This window comes from Dermochelys coriacea, chromosome 20, assembly GCF_009764565.3.
Source record: "Dermochelys coriacea isolate rDerCor1 chromosome 20, rDerCor1.pri.v4, whole genome shotgun sequence".
Taxonomy (NCBI): Eukaryota; Metazoa; Chordata; order Testudines; family Dermochelyidae; genus Dermochelys; species Dermochelys coriacea.
The window spans coordinates 12,731,939-12,748,984 of record NC_050087.2 but is presented as its reverse complement, the minus strand read 5'-3'; the positions used below and the strand labels follow the sequence as shown (position 1 = coordinate 12,748,984).

The 17,046-nt window shown below is 55.0% G+C and overlaps 1 protein-coding gene across 2 annotated transcripts in view; it reads right to left on the bottom strand.

Moving 5' to 3' along the window:
* Positions 1-17,046, bottom strand: part of LOC119846126 (syntaxin-binding protein 2) — a 37,804-nt gene that overhangs the window by 13,989 nt on the left and 6,769 nt on the right. Inside the window, exons 2-4 of one of the 2 annotated variants that reach the window (XM_038379332.2) lie at positions 2,649-2,698; positions 1,576-1,657; positions 901-977 (exon numbers count right to left, since the gene is read on the bottom strand). In XM_038379332.2, coding sequence (XP_038235260.1) covers positions 901-977; positions 1,576-1,657; positions 2,649-2,698 — 209 coding nt within the window. Of the gene's footprint in view, positions 1-900; positions 995-1,575; positions 1,658-2,648; positions 2,699-17,046 lie in introns of both variants that reach the window. The other variant, XM_043506290.1, reaches the window with a different exon arrangement.

Here is a 17,046-nt window from a genome sequence, read left to right as displayed (position 1 = left end):
CATGCCCATCCCCTGGGGACTCGGGGCCTAGCATGATGCCATCGGGAGGTGGGCTGGTTTTCACCCCCCTGGCTCTGGGCTCCCTCCCCGCCTGGAGCAGGGCTTGTGCCCATGTGCCCGGGACATCCTCAGGGCCCAGCCATGGCTCTCACTAGCACAAAAGTGTCCATGCCCAGCCACAGATGGGGCCGCCTGGCATTGGCCTTGCTGCTGAACTAAGTGGGCTCTGAACAGTACCCAGGGAACAGCCGGCTGAGCAGCAATCCCAGGCAGCCGCCATCAGGGCCCGCTCCTCCCCGGGCGCCACGCTGGGCACCTGCAGCTTCGCCACCCCAGCTAGTCTGGCAGGCTGTTCGGAAGCTGTTCGGACTCCTCGACCGGCCAGTGTGACAGGTGACAACCTGGCTGCCCTGTCCTGAGCCCCAGGCCCCAGCTCGCAGTCCTCTTCTACAGCTCTCCCTCCGCGGGCAGCCCCTGCGGGTTCTGGGCTTCACCCTCCTCCGCCAGCGCCCCCTGCCCCTGGTCTCCCTCCACTCGCCTCGCTGCTGCAGACGCAGGAGCCTCCTCCCCACCGTCCCTGCTCCCTGAGCCTCTGCCTCAGCGATTCTCCTTCGCTTTGAGTCTCAGCTGAGGTCGCCTCTCTCCGCCTGCGGCACCTGCCCATCCAACCCCCACAGGACTGCAGTGCGGAGAGGTCTGGGGGACAGTCTGTGCCTCACGTGGCAAAGAACACGAAGCCCAGCACCGGGGAAGCAACTTCTTGGGGAGCCCCGACGACCCGTTCCCATCCTGACGTTGTGCTGCGCATCCCCCCGGACAGCGCCACCTCCAGGCAGCACTAGGAGTTGCCCCGGGGTCTCCCCTGCTCCCCATCCAGCTGACCCAGGCCCGAGCTCCTACCTCCTCCACTGGGCTGAGCAGGTAGATGGCCTCCAGGCTGGGGATTGGCTCCCGGCGCTTGTTAATATCTTCCACAACTAAGAGAGAGCAGACACTGGGCATGGGTCAGTGTGTCCTAGCCACCCGCCCCAGCCCCTCTCCACCGGCATGGGGGGAGGGGAAGCCAAGGGGCACAGCCATGTTCGCTGGCAGCAGGCCGGGGTGTTCCACAGGCTACAGTGCAGCAGCCGCTTTGATGTGGGGCCAAGGGCTGCGATGCTGCCACAGTCTGGAGCAGGGAGGGAACGTCCCTCTGTACTGTGCTGGGGGCACCCTGCTAGAGTGCTGGCTCAGCTCTGTGCCCCTCAACCCCAGGGCTCCTCCACCCTAGAGCAGGGAGCCAGCATTCCCCCTCCCCAGCCAGGACCCTGCCCACAGCATGAGGGAGGAACAGCAAGGAGTTAACCGGAGTCTGAGGAAAACAGTGAAGAGGCTCCAGGGGCTGAAAGCGCTGGGCTAAGGGAACTTGACCGGGCTGGGAAGGTACCAATAGCAAGGAGGGCGTCTAGGGGGCCGCAAAGGGGGGAAACTAGATGCAAACGTGAATGTAGCCAATTCAACTCCCCGAATACAAAGTGTATCCAAGGGGAGGGGAGCCCTGGCGGGGAGAGCAGACGGGATGGAGGGGCCACTCACTCGTGATGCCTTCGGCCAGGATGTCTGACATCTTGCAGCATGATGAGACGATGCGCATGCTAGGGTGGTCCATGATCAGCACCTGGGGCAGCGAGAGGGGAGCGCTCCACTTCAGATGAGCTAGTCACTGCCCTGAGCCCATCATCATCCACGGCACAGCCAAGGGAGCAGAGCCGACGGCTCCCAGCACAGCCCTTCCACAGCAGAGCAGCAGGGCCGGTACCAAGCCTGCACTTGGCTGAGCTGACCATGCTAACGACTGCGTGAGGAGCTACAGGGAGAGCGGCTCCGAGCACAGAGGCTGGTACGAGATGTAGGAGACAAACCTGGGACACCCGGCCATTCAGAATGGTTCCATCCTCCTAGCCTGGAGGAGATCAGCCTCTTTGCCCAGGTGACAGGGTGAGTGCAAGAGGCAGGGACAGAACCCAGGAGTCCTAGCTCCCAGTCCCCTGCTCTGATCCACCAGATACCTGCTCCCCTGCCCTCAGGCAGAACAGGATCAGGGCACAGAGAAATGGAACAAGGGGAGTCTCTGTGTTCCCCTAGGAAAGCTCTGTAGGCCATTGGCCCAACATCTCCACCACCTTCCTGCCGTGCCGAATGCTCCCTCTGCTGCACTGGCCTAACCCGCTGCTCCACATCCCCCAGCCCAGTTCATGCCGGGGGGCTCAATAACCTGCTTGCCCAATGGTGCATACTGCCCCCATGCTCCTCCTCCTCCCACCCAGGCTAGCTTGCTGGGCCAAGTGGTCTGATCCGGTGTAAGGGGGGGGGGGGGAGGGTGAGGCGGGAAATTACCGGGCTTGCTGGGCCCAGTGGTCTGATCCAGGGTGTGCGTGGGGAGACATGGGGCTAGCTGGACAAGCTGGGTCTGATCCAGCGCAGCGGGAAGGCAGACATACCCAAGCCTTGCTGGGGACCAATGATGGGCTAGACAGAGCAGGGATCTGATCCAGCCTGGGAAACCACAGGTTCCTAATGAATCCCAGAGGGTGGAAGGGGAGGAGCAGAATATATGGATTCAGCATATCCCCAGGGGAACATCAGGGAAGCAGGTCCAGCCTGCTTACCTTCCATTCTCCTTCCTTCTTCACGCTGCGAATGACGCCGCTGAGGATCTCTGTGAGGGAAAGAGATGGGGATTAGTGATGGGGCTTGGACGGGACGGCTGTGCCCTGAGCCAGGACCCACCGACTGGTGGAAGGACCCCTCGGGGAAGTGGCTCAGAGGCTGCTTCCAGGCCAGCTAGCAATGAGCTCCTAGCAGAGCCCCCATCAGTGATAGTGGTGGGGTGGCAGGGAGGGGGCACGATAACAGGCTAGATGGGCCATGGCTCCGATCCCCCTTACTTTCTGCCAGGCTGGATACGAGTGCAGCTGAACTAAGGATCTGGCCCCGTGCAGCAAGAGAACAGATCCTGTCCAGCACCTCTCGAGGCAGCCTCTCCAGGCATTGCTCCGCCCCCCTGGGAGTTCAGAAGCCGGGTCAAAGACACCCTCGTGTCTCTCTACTCCCTTCCCAGCAGGCACAAGACAAGAGCCTCCTTCCCTGCAGCTGCTGCCGCCTGGATCAGCCCCCTGCATCTCACCGCTCTCCTGCTTGTTGCTCTTAACTTTCCTGCTGCTATTTTATCTGTGTAGCCATTTAGCCCTGTACAGGAAAGATCCCATCATACTAGTTAGACCCTTCAGGAGCTCCCTTATCCAAGCTTATAATCCTATCTAGGGCCCCGAGTCATGGCCCAGGGACCCACTGTGCTTGGAGCTGTACATTATTTACTAGGGGCGTCATGGTACAGCCTAGGAGTCCCAGTCAGACCAGGCCTCTTTGCGCCAAGCGCTGTACAAATACAGAACACAAAGATGGCCCCAGCTCCAAAGAGCTTCCACGTACAAGCCAAGTGGAGGTTCTGCAGCCAGAGGGTCCCAGCGCCAGGAGCACCTTGCTCCCGCAGGATCACGTGCACAGCACACAATGGACAACAGCAGGGCAGCTGGGCCATGCTGAACGCCAGTGCCGGGTGGGAGGCAAACGAGACATCTCTGGAACAGGAGCTCAGGCTGGCTTTCTGGGGCCGTAGCCATCCAACTAGAGGCACTTGGGAAGCAATAGCCCAGTTTCAGCAAAGGCCATATTGGTTCTGCAGGCAGCTGCCCTTCAGAAAAGGCTGGCCCTGTGGTGAGTGACAAGAGCTTGGGACGTGGGAGACCCAGGTTCCATTCCTAGTCTACCACCGGTCTCTGTACAATGGATATAAAAGTCTGGCCATGCCTCAGCACACGACCACTGCGGTCATAGTAGCTGTAAAAGTACCTAGGATGAACTGGCAGGGTGCTGGGTGCTGTGCAGATACAGATCAGAGCTGATCCCTGCCCTGACGGGCTCACAGCCTAGAGACATGAAGGAAGGGGATACAACATACAGGCAAATCACATCAGTGGCACCGGAGGAGAGTGGTGCAGAGAACAGGTTTATAGCTTTTGGGTAATTAATGTTGCATCCTCGCTTGGACTGAGCCATGACCCTGGCTGGACAGGGCACTAGGAGAGCGACCATGTGCTCCGCAAGGGATTTTCAAAGGCTATCTGTGCCTCACAACAGAAGCGTTCAGCCTCCCACTGAGATGGGTGATCCCATTTTAAAGGCAGGTAAACTGAGGCACAGAGTGGTAATAGCTGAGTACCACATCAGGTGATATTGGTGTTACCTGGAGTCCCTAGAGGAAGCTGGTTGAGGAGTAGCCAGTATGGCAGTGACAGAGCCTGGGATATGACCCAGGAGTCCTGACTACCAGCCCTCACCCCTGCCCTAACCCCCATTTGAGAACTACTGCTCCAGTGAACTCCTCTCTGTGTCTGCAGTTGTTCAGGCCCCCACCCGCCTTCAAGTACATATAGCACCCCCCTGCGCCCGCCCCCCCCGTTCTGAAGGCAGAGTGGAGAGCCGCGGCTGTACAGAAATAAGAACAGCGACGTGAAAAAATGGTATTCGTCAATATCTCTTTTCACAGCAGACTTAGCACCCCAACGCCACCCTTACTGCTGCTGCCACCCTGGAGCTGCAGCTGGAGCCCCACCACCTCCCCAGAGAGGGACTGAGACAGGGGGACGGAGAGCCCGAGCCTGGTGGCAGGGCTCTGACTGTCCCCTTTATTCCCGCCTCCCGGGAGGGCACAGCCCTTCTGCATGAGCACCTGTCACTGGGGGCCGACAGCCAGTACTCTTAAAAAGCACACAGCTCACTCCTTCCATGACACATCCTCATGCCTCCCTTGGGAGACCTGTCCCATAGTTTGAGAATCGCTGCACTGGAGAATGCTCCCCTCCCACAGTCTTGATTCCCAGCTCTAACCACTAGACCTCATTCCCCTCCCAGAGGCAAGGGTAGAACCCAGGAGTCCTGACTCCTAGACCACACTGCCCCCAACTCCAACAAGCCGTTAAACTTTCCCCGCAGCCAAACCAAAAACTCTCCATGCGATGCAGCCTCATGCCACTTAGAACAAGCCTCTTTAGCCAGTGCCATTGAATGAGTCCTTCCAAATCTGGACCTAAAACCAAATTAACTCAATTGCTGGGAATGGAACCAGATAATCTGCCTTCTTCCTTCCCCGCCTGCTGCTAATCTGGATTTGGGATGTTAAAAATGCAACAACTAGCAGGAAAAAGAAGAGACAGGTGGGAGTGAGCTTAAGGCCAGATGGAACCGTTAAATCATCCAGTCCGACGTCCTGTTTGACAGGCCAGAGAACTTCCTCCAGGTCTCCCTACACTTAGCCAATTACCTGTGTTTGGCTAAAGCCTCTTCCACAAAGGCTGGCTCTGAAACCCCACAGAGATGGCGAATCCACCCCTCGCCGGGGCATCAATCACCCTCCCACTGCAAAATCAGTGCCTTATTTCCAATCTGATCTGGTCCGGTTCTAACTTCCAGCCAGTGGTTCTTGCTCTGCCTTCCCCACTAGATTGAAAAGCTCGTTGGCACCCAGTATTCTTTTCCCCTGGAAAGACTCAGACACCGAAATCAAGTCCCTTCTCCTCCCCGAGGCATTAAAAAGACTGAGCTCTAGGCCTCTCCCCATCTGGCCTTTGCTTCAGCTCTTGGATCAATTCTGTGGCTCCTCCCCGCACCGTGTCCAAGCTGCCAACATCTTTTAAAAATGTGCACACCAGAACTGGATGCAGCATGCCAGTCTCTGTCTCTCTGATGTCATATACTGGGGTAAAATCCACCTCCTTGCTCCTCAGTAGGACCGCTCCACAGAAGGGGCTGGATGTTCAGATCACAGCCTTTCACTTGTTCAGGACAGGTTCATTAGGCCAGGTCTAAACTACAGCCTTATACTGGGATAATTACGTCCTTCAGGAGTGTGAAAAATCCACACACACCCTGCCCCCCAAGCGATGCAGCTCGACCAACCTAACCCCTGGTGTAGACAGTGCTATGTCGACAGGAGGGCTTCTCCCGTCAGTATAGCTACTGCCTCTCGCGGATGTGGCTTAACCACGCCGACAGAAGCGTCTTCACTACAGCGCTACCGCGGCACAGCTGCACTGGGGTGGAATGTGCAGACAAGCCCATAGATGCTGGGGCTTTGCCAGTTAGTGGCACATTAAAGAATGCCCTAATCAGCATAAACACCACAGTCAGCACGGCCTCCAACACACATGACCATGCTAGTGTGGATAGTGAGAAAGCCTTTAAAAAACCGGTCATATCAGTTTGAAAGGCTACGGCCACAGTGCTGGGGGCGTGGGGGAGGCCAGGCACTGGAGAAGGGGCAGGCCGAGCTAAGCAACTAGCAGCAGCACGTGCAAGTCACGTCCCTGGAAGAACGGAGCCAGCTAGTGACATTGGAGCAGCCGGGAAGAGGGAAGGGCAGCTCGGAAAGCAGGGGACACTTCTGCCAACATTCAGGGGACAAAAGAAAGTGAGAGTAATTCCGCTGGGCTCTTGGCACATCTAATGCTACGGCATGGAGGTTGCTGTGAGTGGGGCAGGACCAACGTGGCAGTAAGAGCTTGGTGACCCCCGTATCTACACTATGCTTCTCCAATTGCTGCCACGCGGGGGAGATGTGCTTCAAATGGGGCTACAGGAAGTGTCCGTCCACAACATGGTGCATTGCCAAAGAAGCAGAAACATCTGGAGCTCTGGCCACATGGCCCAGTGCCCACAGCCCAGATCATTATGGATCAGCCAGAAGCCGTGGTCGGGGCCTATTGCATTGGTGCAAAACCTACAGGCCGGTCCTAGCCCTGGATGGTCACACTGCAGACAGAGACGCTGCAGGACACTAGCATGCACGGATCCTTAGCTCAGGGAACAATTTAGAGGCTAAGGAGCCCCAGGTGAGGAGCTCAGCTCCCCCTTTGCAGTCCAGCTTCCCCAGCAGCTGGAGGCAGGGGGACAGGACACAGAGCCCCGGGGGAGGAACCCAGCTCCCCCTGCAGCCAGGGGGGATGGACACAGAGCCCTGAGGGATAAACCCAGCTCCTCCTGCGGCCGGGGGGTAGGGAAATGGGGGACGACACAGAGCTCTGGCCTTGGCTTGCTGCAGCTAAACCACCCTGCAAGCTCCCCAACTGGGCCTTGCTGCTCGAGCTGCGACATGGAGGTCAAGTCACCCCAGAAGCAGCCGTCCCAATGAAGGAAGGTGTCAGGACATAGGTATGGATGCAGTAACACTGCCAAGAGCTATGCAAGTGTTAACAAAGTGAGCCTCAGCCCCCTCGGCAATGGGCATTATCCCATTTTAGAGTGAGGAAACTGAGACCTGGGGAGCAGAAGTCCTTTCACCAAGGTTAGACAGTGAGTTCTTGACAAAGCTGGGAATAGGACCCAATAGCCCCGAAACTCTGACCTGTCCTCTCACTCTCACTCCCACTCCCAGTAGCAGGTGTGCATAAGCGCACTGCCCAGCACACTATGTTTCCCCCAAGCAATGCCTCTCCCTACCCCACCTCTAGCCCATCAGGACTTGGCTGCTCAGTCCTAATGAGGCTCCCGGGGCTATTCTGCCCCAGGACGCGCTGACCTCCCTGCTGCTTTCCTGAAAGTGGCTCTGTTTACACCTGTGGCACGGAGACGCCCCCTTCGCTGGGGCTTGAGTGCACGGTAAGGGGCTGGCAGCACAGACCGGATCCAGACATGGCAAAGGCAGACACGAACCTGCTTTCTCCACGCAACTCCGCCCAGGCATTTGGACCCTGAACTGCAGCTACGACCTCCCACGCCAGCCCTGGGCTGCCCTCACTCCCGTCCGCAGCCCCCTGCTATCCCAGCTCTGGTCTGTCCCCCACCAGCTCTTCCAGTGCTCCTCACTCCTGACCCGCACCTATTCCAGTCCTGGATTCCCCCCCATGGCTCTGCAGATGCCCCTCACTCCTGACCCACAGCCCCCTGCTATTCCTGTTCAGAGACCCCTCTTGAACCAGGGCAGTATGGCCTAGCCCAAGTGTTCAAAAGTCACGTGTCAGGCCCTCCTAATTGTGCAATTTAGTGAGGAAAAGCTAAGAGAAGAGCTAAGGGTTATTAGCATCACCTGCCATCCTGAGCTGTGGGCCACTTTTGCTCTGTCCCAGTTCTGGGGGCAACCATGGAGCATCAGAACTGAATCCACTTTCCAAGCGTCTTTTAAACCCCAGGTCTGGGGTCTGGATTTAGCTACAGGCCCCATCCACTGCAGCCTGGGCTGGAGATTCAGCAGTAGGTTGGGCTTCTGAAGTAACACAGCTGTCACAGCGGGTCAGGGTCATGCCAGAAGACAATGACTAGCACATAGCGACTAACGCCTCAGAGTCCAGCATGCACAAGGCAGTGGAGGCCATGCTGATCAAGTGTAAGCCCAAAGGAGCTGCAGCCACCCCTGGCCTGGGCTTCCGACCTGCCCCACTTGAGAAGACGAGAGGACTGGGTTTGCTCTTCTTAACGTCCAGTAGCCAGCACAGGAGCCACCAGCGCTCACGGGGCTGGCCTGGGGCTGCGGCTATAGAGCTGCACCCGTCCCGGGAACAAATTATCTTTGCAGCACAACCCATGTTTGTATCGGCAAGTCACTTCCTGCGTGGGGGCGACTCGCGGCTGGGCAGAGCAGAGCAGAGCAGAGATAAAGGCAGCGGGCAACTGCCTATGGACATGGTTTCCAGAGTCATGGGAGGCTAAGATCTAACAAGCTGCCCCCTGGCCCTGCAACTATGCAGACTTCTGGAGAAGGGCCTAGGGAGAGGGCAGATGGCTCAGCCCTGTAAGCCCAGGCAACGATCAACAACCAGTTGCTGCAGCACAGAGGTGGTGGGAGAAGGGTCACAGAACAGATCCAGACCAACAGCAGGGGGAGAGGGACCAGCAGTTGCATGCTCCATGGACGGGTTCGTGGATGCTACTGGAGTATCCCAGAGCTGCAACCTCTTCCCCCACTACTCAAACACCTGGGATGGCAGGGGCCATGCTCAGTGCTCCAGTGGGATCCAGAGGGACTTCCTGGAATCCTGATGTGACCTAGCAGAAGCCAGAGACCGGTGGGCCCATTCCCTTCCCTGAGTTTTCAGCTCAGCCTGAATCCCTCAACACAAGGTTGGAGAACAGGGAAGGGGGGTTCGCTCAGAGAATGTCTCACCCAGCCCCTGGGAAGGAGGTAGAACCCATTTTTCCAGATAGGGAAACTGAGGCAGGGGGTGGGTGGGGACTCACTGAGGTCACACAGCGATGCGGTATAACCATTTTGGCCATATTCAGGCACCCATTGAGATCATTTGCTGCCCCCCTCATCATGCTCCCCAAATCTCCAGGGAGCTTCCAAGAGAAGGTGCTGTCAGCAGAACAGAACAGACCTCACTAATCATTACTAGCCTAGATTGAATGATCGATGGCCAGTCCCGCCCCTGAGTCAGCCAGGCCCCCACCGCCTGCTGGAAGCAGACACACTCTCAGACACCCCGAGATGGGCATGGGACTGGCACAATTCTCGCCACAGCCTGGAGGGGACACGTGAAAACAGCGACTTAACTACAAGCTCCAGGGTAACATCCACCCTGCCAAAAGTCGCCTCCACGATGCACAGAGATCAGCGTCTAATTCTCTTGGGCCCCCACTCTCGTGAGAGAAGCCCTTGAATACACACAATCATTGGCTATCCCCCCAAGGTCCCTTTCTACAGCCACTAAGATCTCAGGGTGCACTCTCTGCCTGGTCAAAATGCAGCCACCTCTGGGGAGGAGAGCAGCCGCCAGCTAGCTGTGTAGGAAGGAGAGGGTTCGGAAGAGCACACTGGTGCTGGTCTCCAGAGTGTCACCCCGAGGCTTTCGGCTGAACGGGTTCATTCTTGGCGAGTCCCTGGGGCACCTAGCACTTGGGGCATGCCAAGTGCCGGTGTCAAGGCCAGCCCACGCGTCATGCCGCGCAGATGCTGTGTACAGAAGAGCGGAGCTGCTAATGCACTAATGGCTTTGGCACAGGGCTGGGCCAGGGGATTAACGACCAGCCCCGCTGCTTCTTCCAGCCACCCCATCATCTGCTAGGAACACCCTGGCTCACCGGATTTTGGCTCGCCTAGGCCTGTACTTGCTGCTGAGGATCTGGTGCCTCAGCCCCACCAAAGCCTGACACCCTGGATCTCTTGCCGAGAGCCACTGAACTGCCCCCACCAATGCATTCACTCAGGTCAGCCAAGAGCCACGTGCAGGGAAATCTCCGAGGCGCTGCCACCCCTGCCGGGTTCAGACTCCTCTCCACAGCTCCACTTCCCGTCCTACTGCCCTGGGCCAGCCAGGCCCCCAGCTCACAGAGACCAGCATGACCAGGAGGGGCACACATCTGGAAAGCACTTAGTGACTACAGAGCCTAAGTCATTCAGGAGCCTCAGGCCACGGGATTTAGGCTCCTAGATCACTTGTGGAATTTCGCAGATTTGTAACCAGGAATCAGGAACGTCGCCGTTACGGACACAGAGTTCCTTGCCACTGACAGCGTCTCCTGCATTAGACCCTACCCTGACACCCCGTCCATTCTGCATGGACACCGGAAGTCCCAGAGTACCATAGGTCCCGCCCCCACTCAGGCCCTTCCCCACGCCCCACCCATGCCTCGCCTCTTCCTGCCCCACTCCACCCTTCTGCAAGGTCCTCGCCCGCCGCCGCTCGCTGCCCTCCCCCATGCCTCTCCCCCAGCCGCCAAACAGCTTATTGGCAGCGCTGCTGAGCACCCACTGTATTTTTTGGCATGGGTGCTCCAGCCCGAGAGCACCCACGGCATGGGCACCTATGCAGAGTACTGGTAGCAATCAGCCTGAATCTCCTCTCCTCTCCTCCAGGCTGTTGCTCTCCACCCCAGAGGTTGGGGGTTAATCGAGTCAAGGTCCAGGGCTTGGTCCTTCTCTCCAAGGCTCTCCATAGCCTTGGCCTGGGATGCCTACCAGAGCCTAAAGCCCCGGGATGGGGACCAAGGTCGACAGCATCGCTTGTCAGGCCCCAGGGCGCTTTCTTCCATGAGGGTGAAGCTGTACAAGAGACAGGGCTTCCCTAGGGGCTAGTCCCAGACAGTGGAACTACCCACCACATGAACTAGAGAGACCATCCCAAACGTCCCCATTTCCTGCTCCAAGTGCCAGGTGCCCTTCTCTGATATAAACACGGAGCAGTGTGGACAGTTAAACAACAAAGCAAACCCCTCCACAGCACACACAATTCTCCCCGGAAGGAGAGGATGAAAGAATGAACCTCACGAGACAGAGGTTAGTCACAGAGCTTGGTGAACGACTGGGAGGTGCTGAAATACAGCAGGGATGAGAACAGAACATGCCACATGACCCCCTCTCCACTGTGGACTGGCCTGAGCCCTAGCAAACTCATCTCCTAGCAGATGGAATGACTGGCTCTGCACAGCCCAGCTCATAGAATGCTCTAGGGCAACGGGAAAACACTAAGGAGACAAAGCAGCAGGAGGAAATAGCCAATCAGAAGGAGCAACAGGGTTCGTATGAAATCCAGAACTTCCCACTCAGATCCAGCAGGCCGCAAAGCAGCCTCCAGAGGGACGAGCACCAGCCTGGGAGTCCGGACTCCTGGGTTCTGTTCTAGTCCAAGCTCTCTCTTAGGTATCTACATGGCCCTCATTGCTCTGGGATCAAACACACGGGCTGTTGCTGCCAGAGGACGAGATGGAAATGGAACCTGCGTATCAGGCCATGGGATCAAGCCCTGTACACGTGCCTAGGGAGCAACCACTTGCTGGCCCCATGGCACCCACCGGGGACTTTTCTGCTATCCTGTGGCCTTTACAAACAACACCACGTGTCGTTCGGAGGCGGAAGCAAAGTAGCATCATGCAGCTAACGACAGGGGAATCCTCGCTATCATATCTGACCCGGGTCATTCTGCACTGGACCCCTCTGCCCTCACAGCGTGGACAGGATAAGCTAAAGAGTGTCTCCTACCAGGCAGCTATTAGTAGCCCCCAAGGCCCCACTTCAGATGGAGAGTCCCATTGCACTAGGTGCTCTACCTACACACAATGAGACCGTGCCTTCCCAAACAGCCAAAGGGCAGGAGAGGAAACTAAGACACAGAGCGAGGAAGGGGCTTGCCCAGGGTCACAAGGCAGGTTGGTGGCAAAGCTGGGAACAGAACCCAGGTGTCCTGAGCACCACCCGGCTGGAACACAGGGTGGACCCAGCAATTAGCGCAGGCAGAGCTATCAAATGACAGCGTCTCCTCATGCTAGTACAGGCTGGCTCCAGGGAGCAACTCTAATGGGAGGAACAATTTGCCCCAGCCCTGGTAAGGGGCTCAAGTTCAAATCATACTTTCATCGTCTCTAAACCAGCCACCTTCGTCCCTTCCTGGGGCCTTCTGGGAAATCACCTGAGCAGTGTGTGCAAGAGGGTCCCCCGCGCCGAGCAAGCAGGCAGGCATCACGTCCACATTGTCCTGAGCGGCCACATCAATAACGGGGGAAAACAACATCCTGCTGCTCAAACTCCAGCGCGCCGTTCTCTCAGCTCCAGCCTTAATCCCCAGGCTGACCAGGCTCTGCGGGAAGGGAAGCCAGGGCTTGGGTCCCTTGGCAGCACTCAGGAGAGAGCAGCTGTCCTCTGATCATATGCATCAGCCCTCTCAGTAGCCCTGCTCCGCTCCCGAAGGCGAGTTAAAGGAGCACAGGCAGCTGGCTCGTCATGCAGGTGGCACATCATTTCTAGATCCAAGAGCTGTTTACTTGGGAGACTCGCTGAACTAACTGCACGTTCTGCACCCCTCTTGTCCCTGGAGCCATCAGCCTCCCTAAACTGCTGCCCTTCTGTGAGCGTCCCCCACACCAGCCCTGCCAAGGCATGATCGCACTGGAGATGGGATGTGGTCACAGGGCCTTGTGAGCCCCCTCGTGAGCTGCGTGATGCAGACTCTGCTTGCCCTGCTGATCTTCTGAAGGCATCCGTAAGGGAGCACTGATGGCGGGAGTATGAGTGTAGCTGGCAGCTGCATTTCTCCTGCTCAGAGGAGGTCTATGCAGCACTGTGGTGAAGTGTCAGTGGCCAACCTGTACTAGCACCTGCTCCAGTGGGACGTTTTCAGGAAATCACCAGTACAGCATGTCCTAGTGGATACGGTGCTTGACTGGGACTTGGAAGACCCAGATTCTAGACCCAGCTCATCTGTTAACCAGCTGGGTGACCTTGTGCACCCCCCCCATGCCTCAGTTTCCTCCATCTGTAAAATGGGGATAATGGTACTGGTCTCTGATCATCATCACAGCCAGGGCCTGATCAATATCTAAGGCAGAGACTGAAAACCCCCTTCTCCAGCAGGGTAGGGGACACTTTCCCCAGAAAACCTGGGGCCTGAGCCATGAATTTCTGTAGCCTTGCAAGTTGTGCTCTCGCGGTGATAAAGATGTCCCATCCCAAACACCAATCCTGAGGCAGTGCCATCTTCCTGAGTCTGCAGAGACAGCTCTTAACACCTCCACAGCTGCTCAGGGCTTTGTTATGCTGCTGCTGGATTCCAGTTTCACCATTGCTATTAGGCAGCCTGTGGGAATCAGGGAGACCATCACAGATGCAGTCAGTTTCACACTCCTGCACCCAGGACTGTTTGCGGGGGAGGACAGACACAGAGCTCTCTGAACATTCGCTCTGCCTCCCAGCGGCTCAAACATATCAGCCACTGATCTGCCAGGCGTCCACATAAATCCTAACACCCTCCCTCTTCCAGGGCAGCAGTGGGGCTGGGATTCCCTCTAGGGCATTGTCCCCAGGCCCCACCCTCCCGACAGTGACGCTATCTGCGGTTCCCATCAAAGCAAGGCCAGGGGAATGGGAGTTCACAAAGGTTCCCAAACGCTAGGCAGCTTGGCAGAGAGAGGCCCAGAACTACCCCTCGGTTCTCGCTAACGGCTCAGGATGTTGTGCACAAGGGGCTGGTAGGCACTACATTCCCCTCCCCCCTGCACCGCAACAGGTAAAATTGAACAATTTCCACCTCCAGTAACTAGCCCCAGCTAATGCTCTCTTCTGGCTGCTGGAGTGCAGCTGCCTTTGTCCTTTGAGCAGGCCCTTTTCAGCTCTCATTCTGACTGCAACGTATATAATGATCTCCCCAGCTTTGTCCTGATCCCTCTCGCCCAGCTCCGCGAGCTGGTGAACAGCCATCAGCGTCAGCCATTAGTGATATCACAGGCCAGCTCCACTCCAGATCTTCATGTGCCTTTGTTCTATTCAGGCTCTTATCCCACCCTCAACACCACAGCACCTGCATGAGCTGCGACTAACAACGGTCACGTGTAGTTCATCCTCTCCCTCCCTCCCCAGGGGAGGGCTGGGTGTTCCCGGGAGGGATTTGTTTTGGTAGGGTTCTGCTCTGTGTTTATATTGGAGAAGGCCAATATAAATTGTTTAGTCTGAGGAGGAGAAGAATGAGGGGGGATTTGCTAGCTCCTTTTAACTACCTGAAAGGGGGTTCCAAAGAGAATGGATCTAGACTGTTCTTCAGGTGTCCGTGTTATTGTTACTCTGGTGATGGAATCAGTTTCCATCCGAAGCACGTGACCGATCCATCTCCAATGCCTCCAGGCAATGATGGTGCTCAGATCCTCTTAGCTGCACTGTGTCAATAGATCTTGGTTTAAGATTGTTCTGGGCCAAAAGATTTGGAGAATTTTTCTGAGGGAGGTTGTAAGGAATGAAGACAGTTTGGACATATCACACTTTCTCATTCCCCAGCATTCTGCACTATAAAGTAGTGTTGAAAGAACGCAGCTCTGATAAATTTTGGGTTTGGTTTTGGTGTTGTATTTTGATGATTTCCAGACTGTATTTAAGCTCCTGAAGGTGTTCCTGGCTTTAATTTTGTTCCGGATGTCCAGGCTTGTTCCACCGTCCTGGCTGATGGTGCTGCCCAAGTATGTGAACGTTTCTACACTGGTGAGAACATAATCCTCTATCCGTACTGGTGATGGTGAGGCAATATTAAAGGTCATGATATCTGTCTTATTGCGATTGATTTTCAGTCCAATTTGCTGGCTGAATGTGTTGAGTTGAGTTGTTTTTTCTTGTATACGGTGTTGGGTATGTGACAGGAGAGCGACATCATCTGCGGAGCCCAGGTCTTCAAGAGTGTCCATTTAATCCCTCTTGGCATGTCTTCTGTTGTACGCTGAATTACCCAGGCGATGACATTGACACACCCCTGACATACTCCTGTTTTGACTTCAAAACTGAGGTCACTGATCAACACTGCATGTAAAGTTGAAATAGAAGCTTGTAATGATGTTGATTATATGGAAAGGAATTCCATATGCCCGCAGAATGCGCCATAGGCTGTGTGACGTGCTCCATATGTTTTATAGAAATATGCTTATGAGTGTGAATATGATGTAACTGGAATATGCTTTATGCAAAAGCTCTCTTGTAAGGTATCATAACAAAGGTTATAACCTACTGTATATATTCCTCCTATTTGTATGCATGTATCATTCTTGTATCTGAAGCTAGAAATATGAACTATAATTCTGAGGTCCTATTGTAATTATGAAAACCGTGGGCCATTAATGGTGGTTTAGATTCTTGATGGCTCCCACTGACTAGGACAACTGGTTGTAAATGGTTTATTTACCAGCAAACCTTCCTATGTACCTGTGGACCAACTCAGGAAGAATGTAGACGAGGGGTCTTACAGTGACATTTGACCATGTCACATGCTACTGGAATCCATCTTAATCCTTGTACTTTTCCACTGATGAGGCGGGGCTGGGAACAAGCTTAGACAAAAGATTCCTGCCTTGTGCCAAAGCTATACAAGGGGGTGGAGCAGGACAAAGGGGGTGCCAGTCATGAGAAAACCCCTGCTTACCACCTGAGATGTCTGCTGGATCTAACAAAGACTGTACCAGGGTAAGTAATTGGGCCCAGACTAGGAAGGAGTCTAGTCTGGGAAAGTGGCAAAGAGTCCTGTGGCACCTTATAGACTAACAGACGTATCGGAGCATAAGCTTTCATGGGTGAGTATTCATCCATGCAAGCTTATGCTCCAATTCGTCTGGAGTCTATAAGGTGCCACAGGACTCTTTGCCACTTTTACAGATCCAGACTAACACGGCTACCCCTTTGATACTAGTCTGGGAAAGAAGTTTATTGGAATATCTTTGAGGGCGAAATAATACCTGTAATCAGTTTCTTATTGTATTAGGCTTAGACTTGTGTGCTTTGTGTTACTTTGCTTTGAGATTCACCTCATTCTGGCTGTTATTACTTGAAACCAATTAAATCCTATTTTTTATACTTAATAAAATCACTTTTGTTTATTAATAAACCCAGAGTAAGTGATTAATACCCGGGGGAGCAAACAGTTGTGCATCTCTCTCTATTAGTGATATGGAAGGCCAACAATTTACAAATTTACCCTTTATACGCTTTATAAAGAGTAAAATGTTTATTTGAATCCCATTGGAAGCTGGGTGTCTGGGTCCTGAAGACAGGTAAGCTGCTGAGCTGTTTTTAGTTACAGTCTGCAGCTTTGGGGGCGTGGCCCAGACCCTGGGTCTGTGTTATAGCAGGCTAGCATGTCTGGCTCAACAAGGCAGGGTTCTGGAGTCCCAAGCTGTCACAGAAAATGGGCTCAGAGGTAATTTCTGCACATCAGGTGACAGTCCCAAGGGGATCTCTGTGACTGAACCCGTCACAGGCTGATCCTGTGAAGGCTATCAAAAGCCTTCTCAAAGTCTATGAAATTTATGTAGAGTTACCGTTGTCATTCTAAGCACTGTTCTATTAGTGTTTCATACAATGAAGATCTGGTCTGTGCATCTACACCCTTTCTGAAAACCAGCTTGCTCGTTTCTGAGAACACTAACAACTGCCTCTGATATACGCTGACTATGATCTTATACAATACTTTGCTTGGCACAAATAAAAGTGTGATACCATGACAGTTATTAGAATCACTGAGAGTATGATGAGATAATTGGCTCTGTGGATAT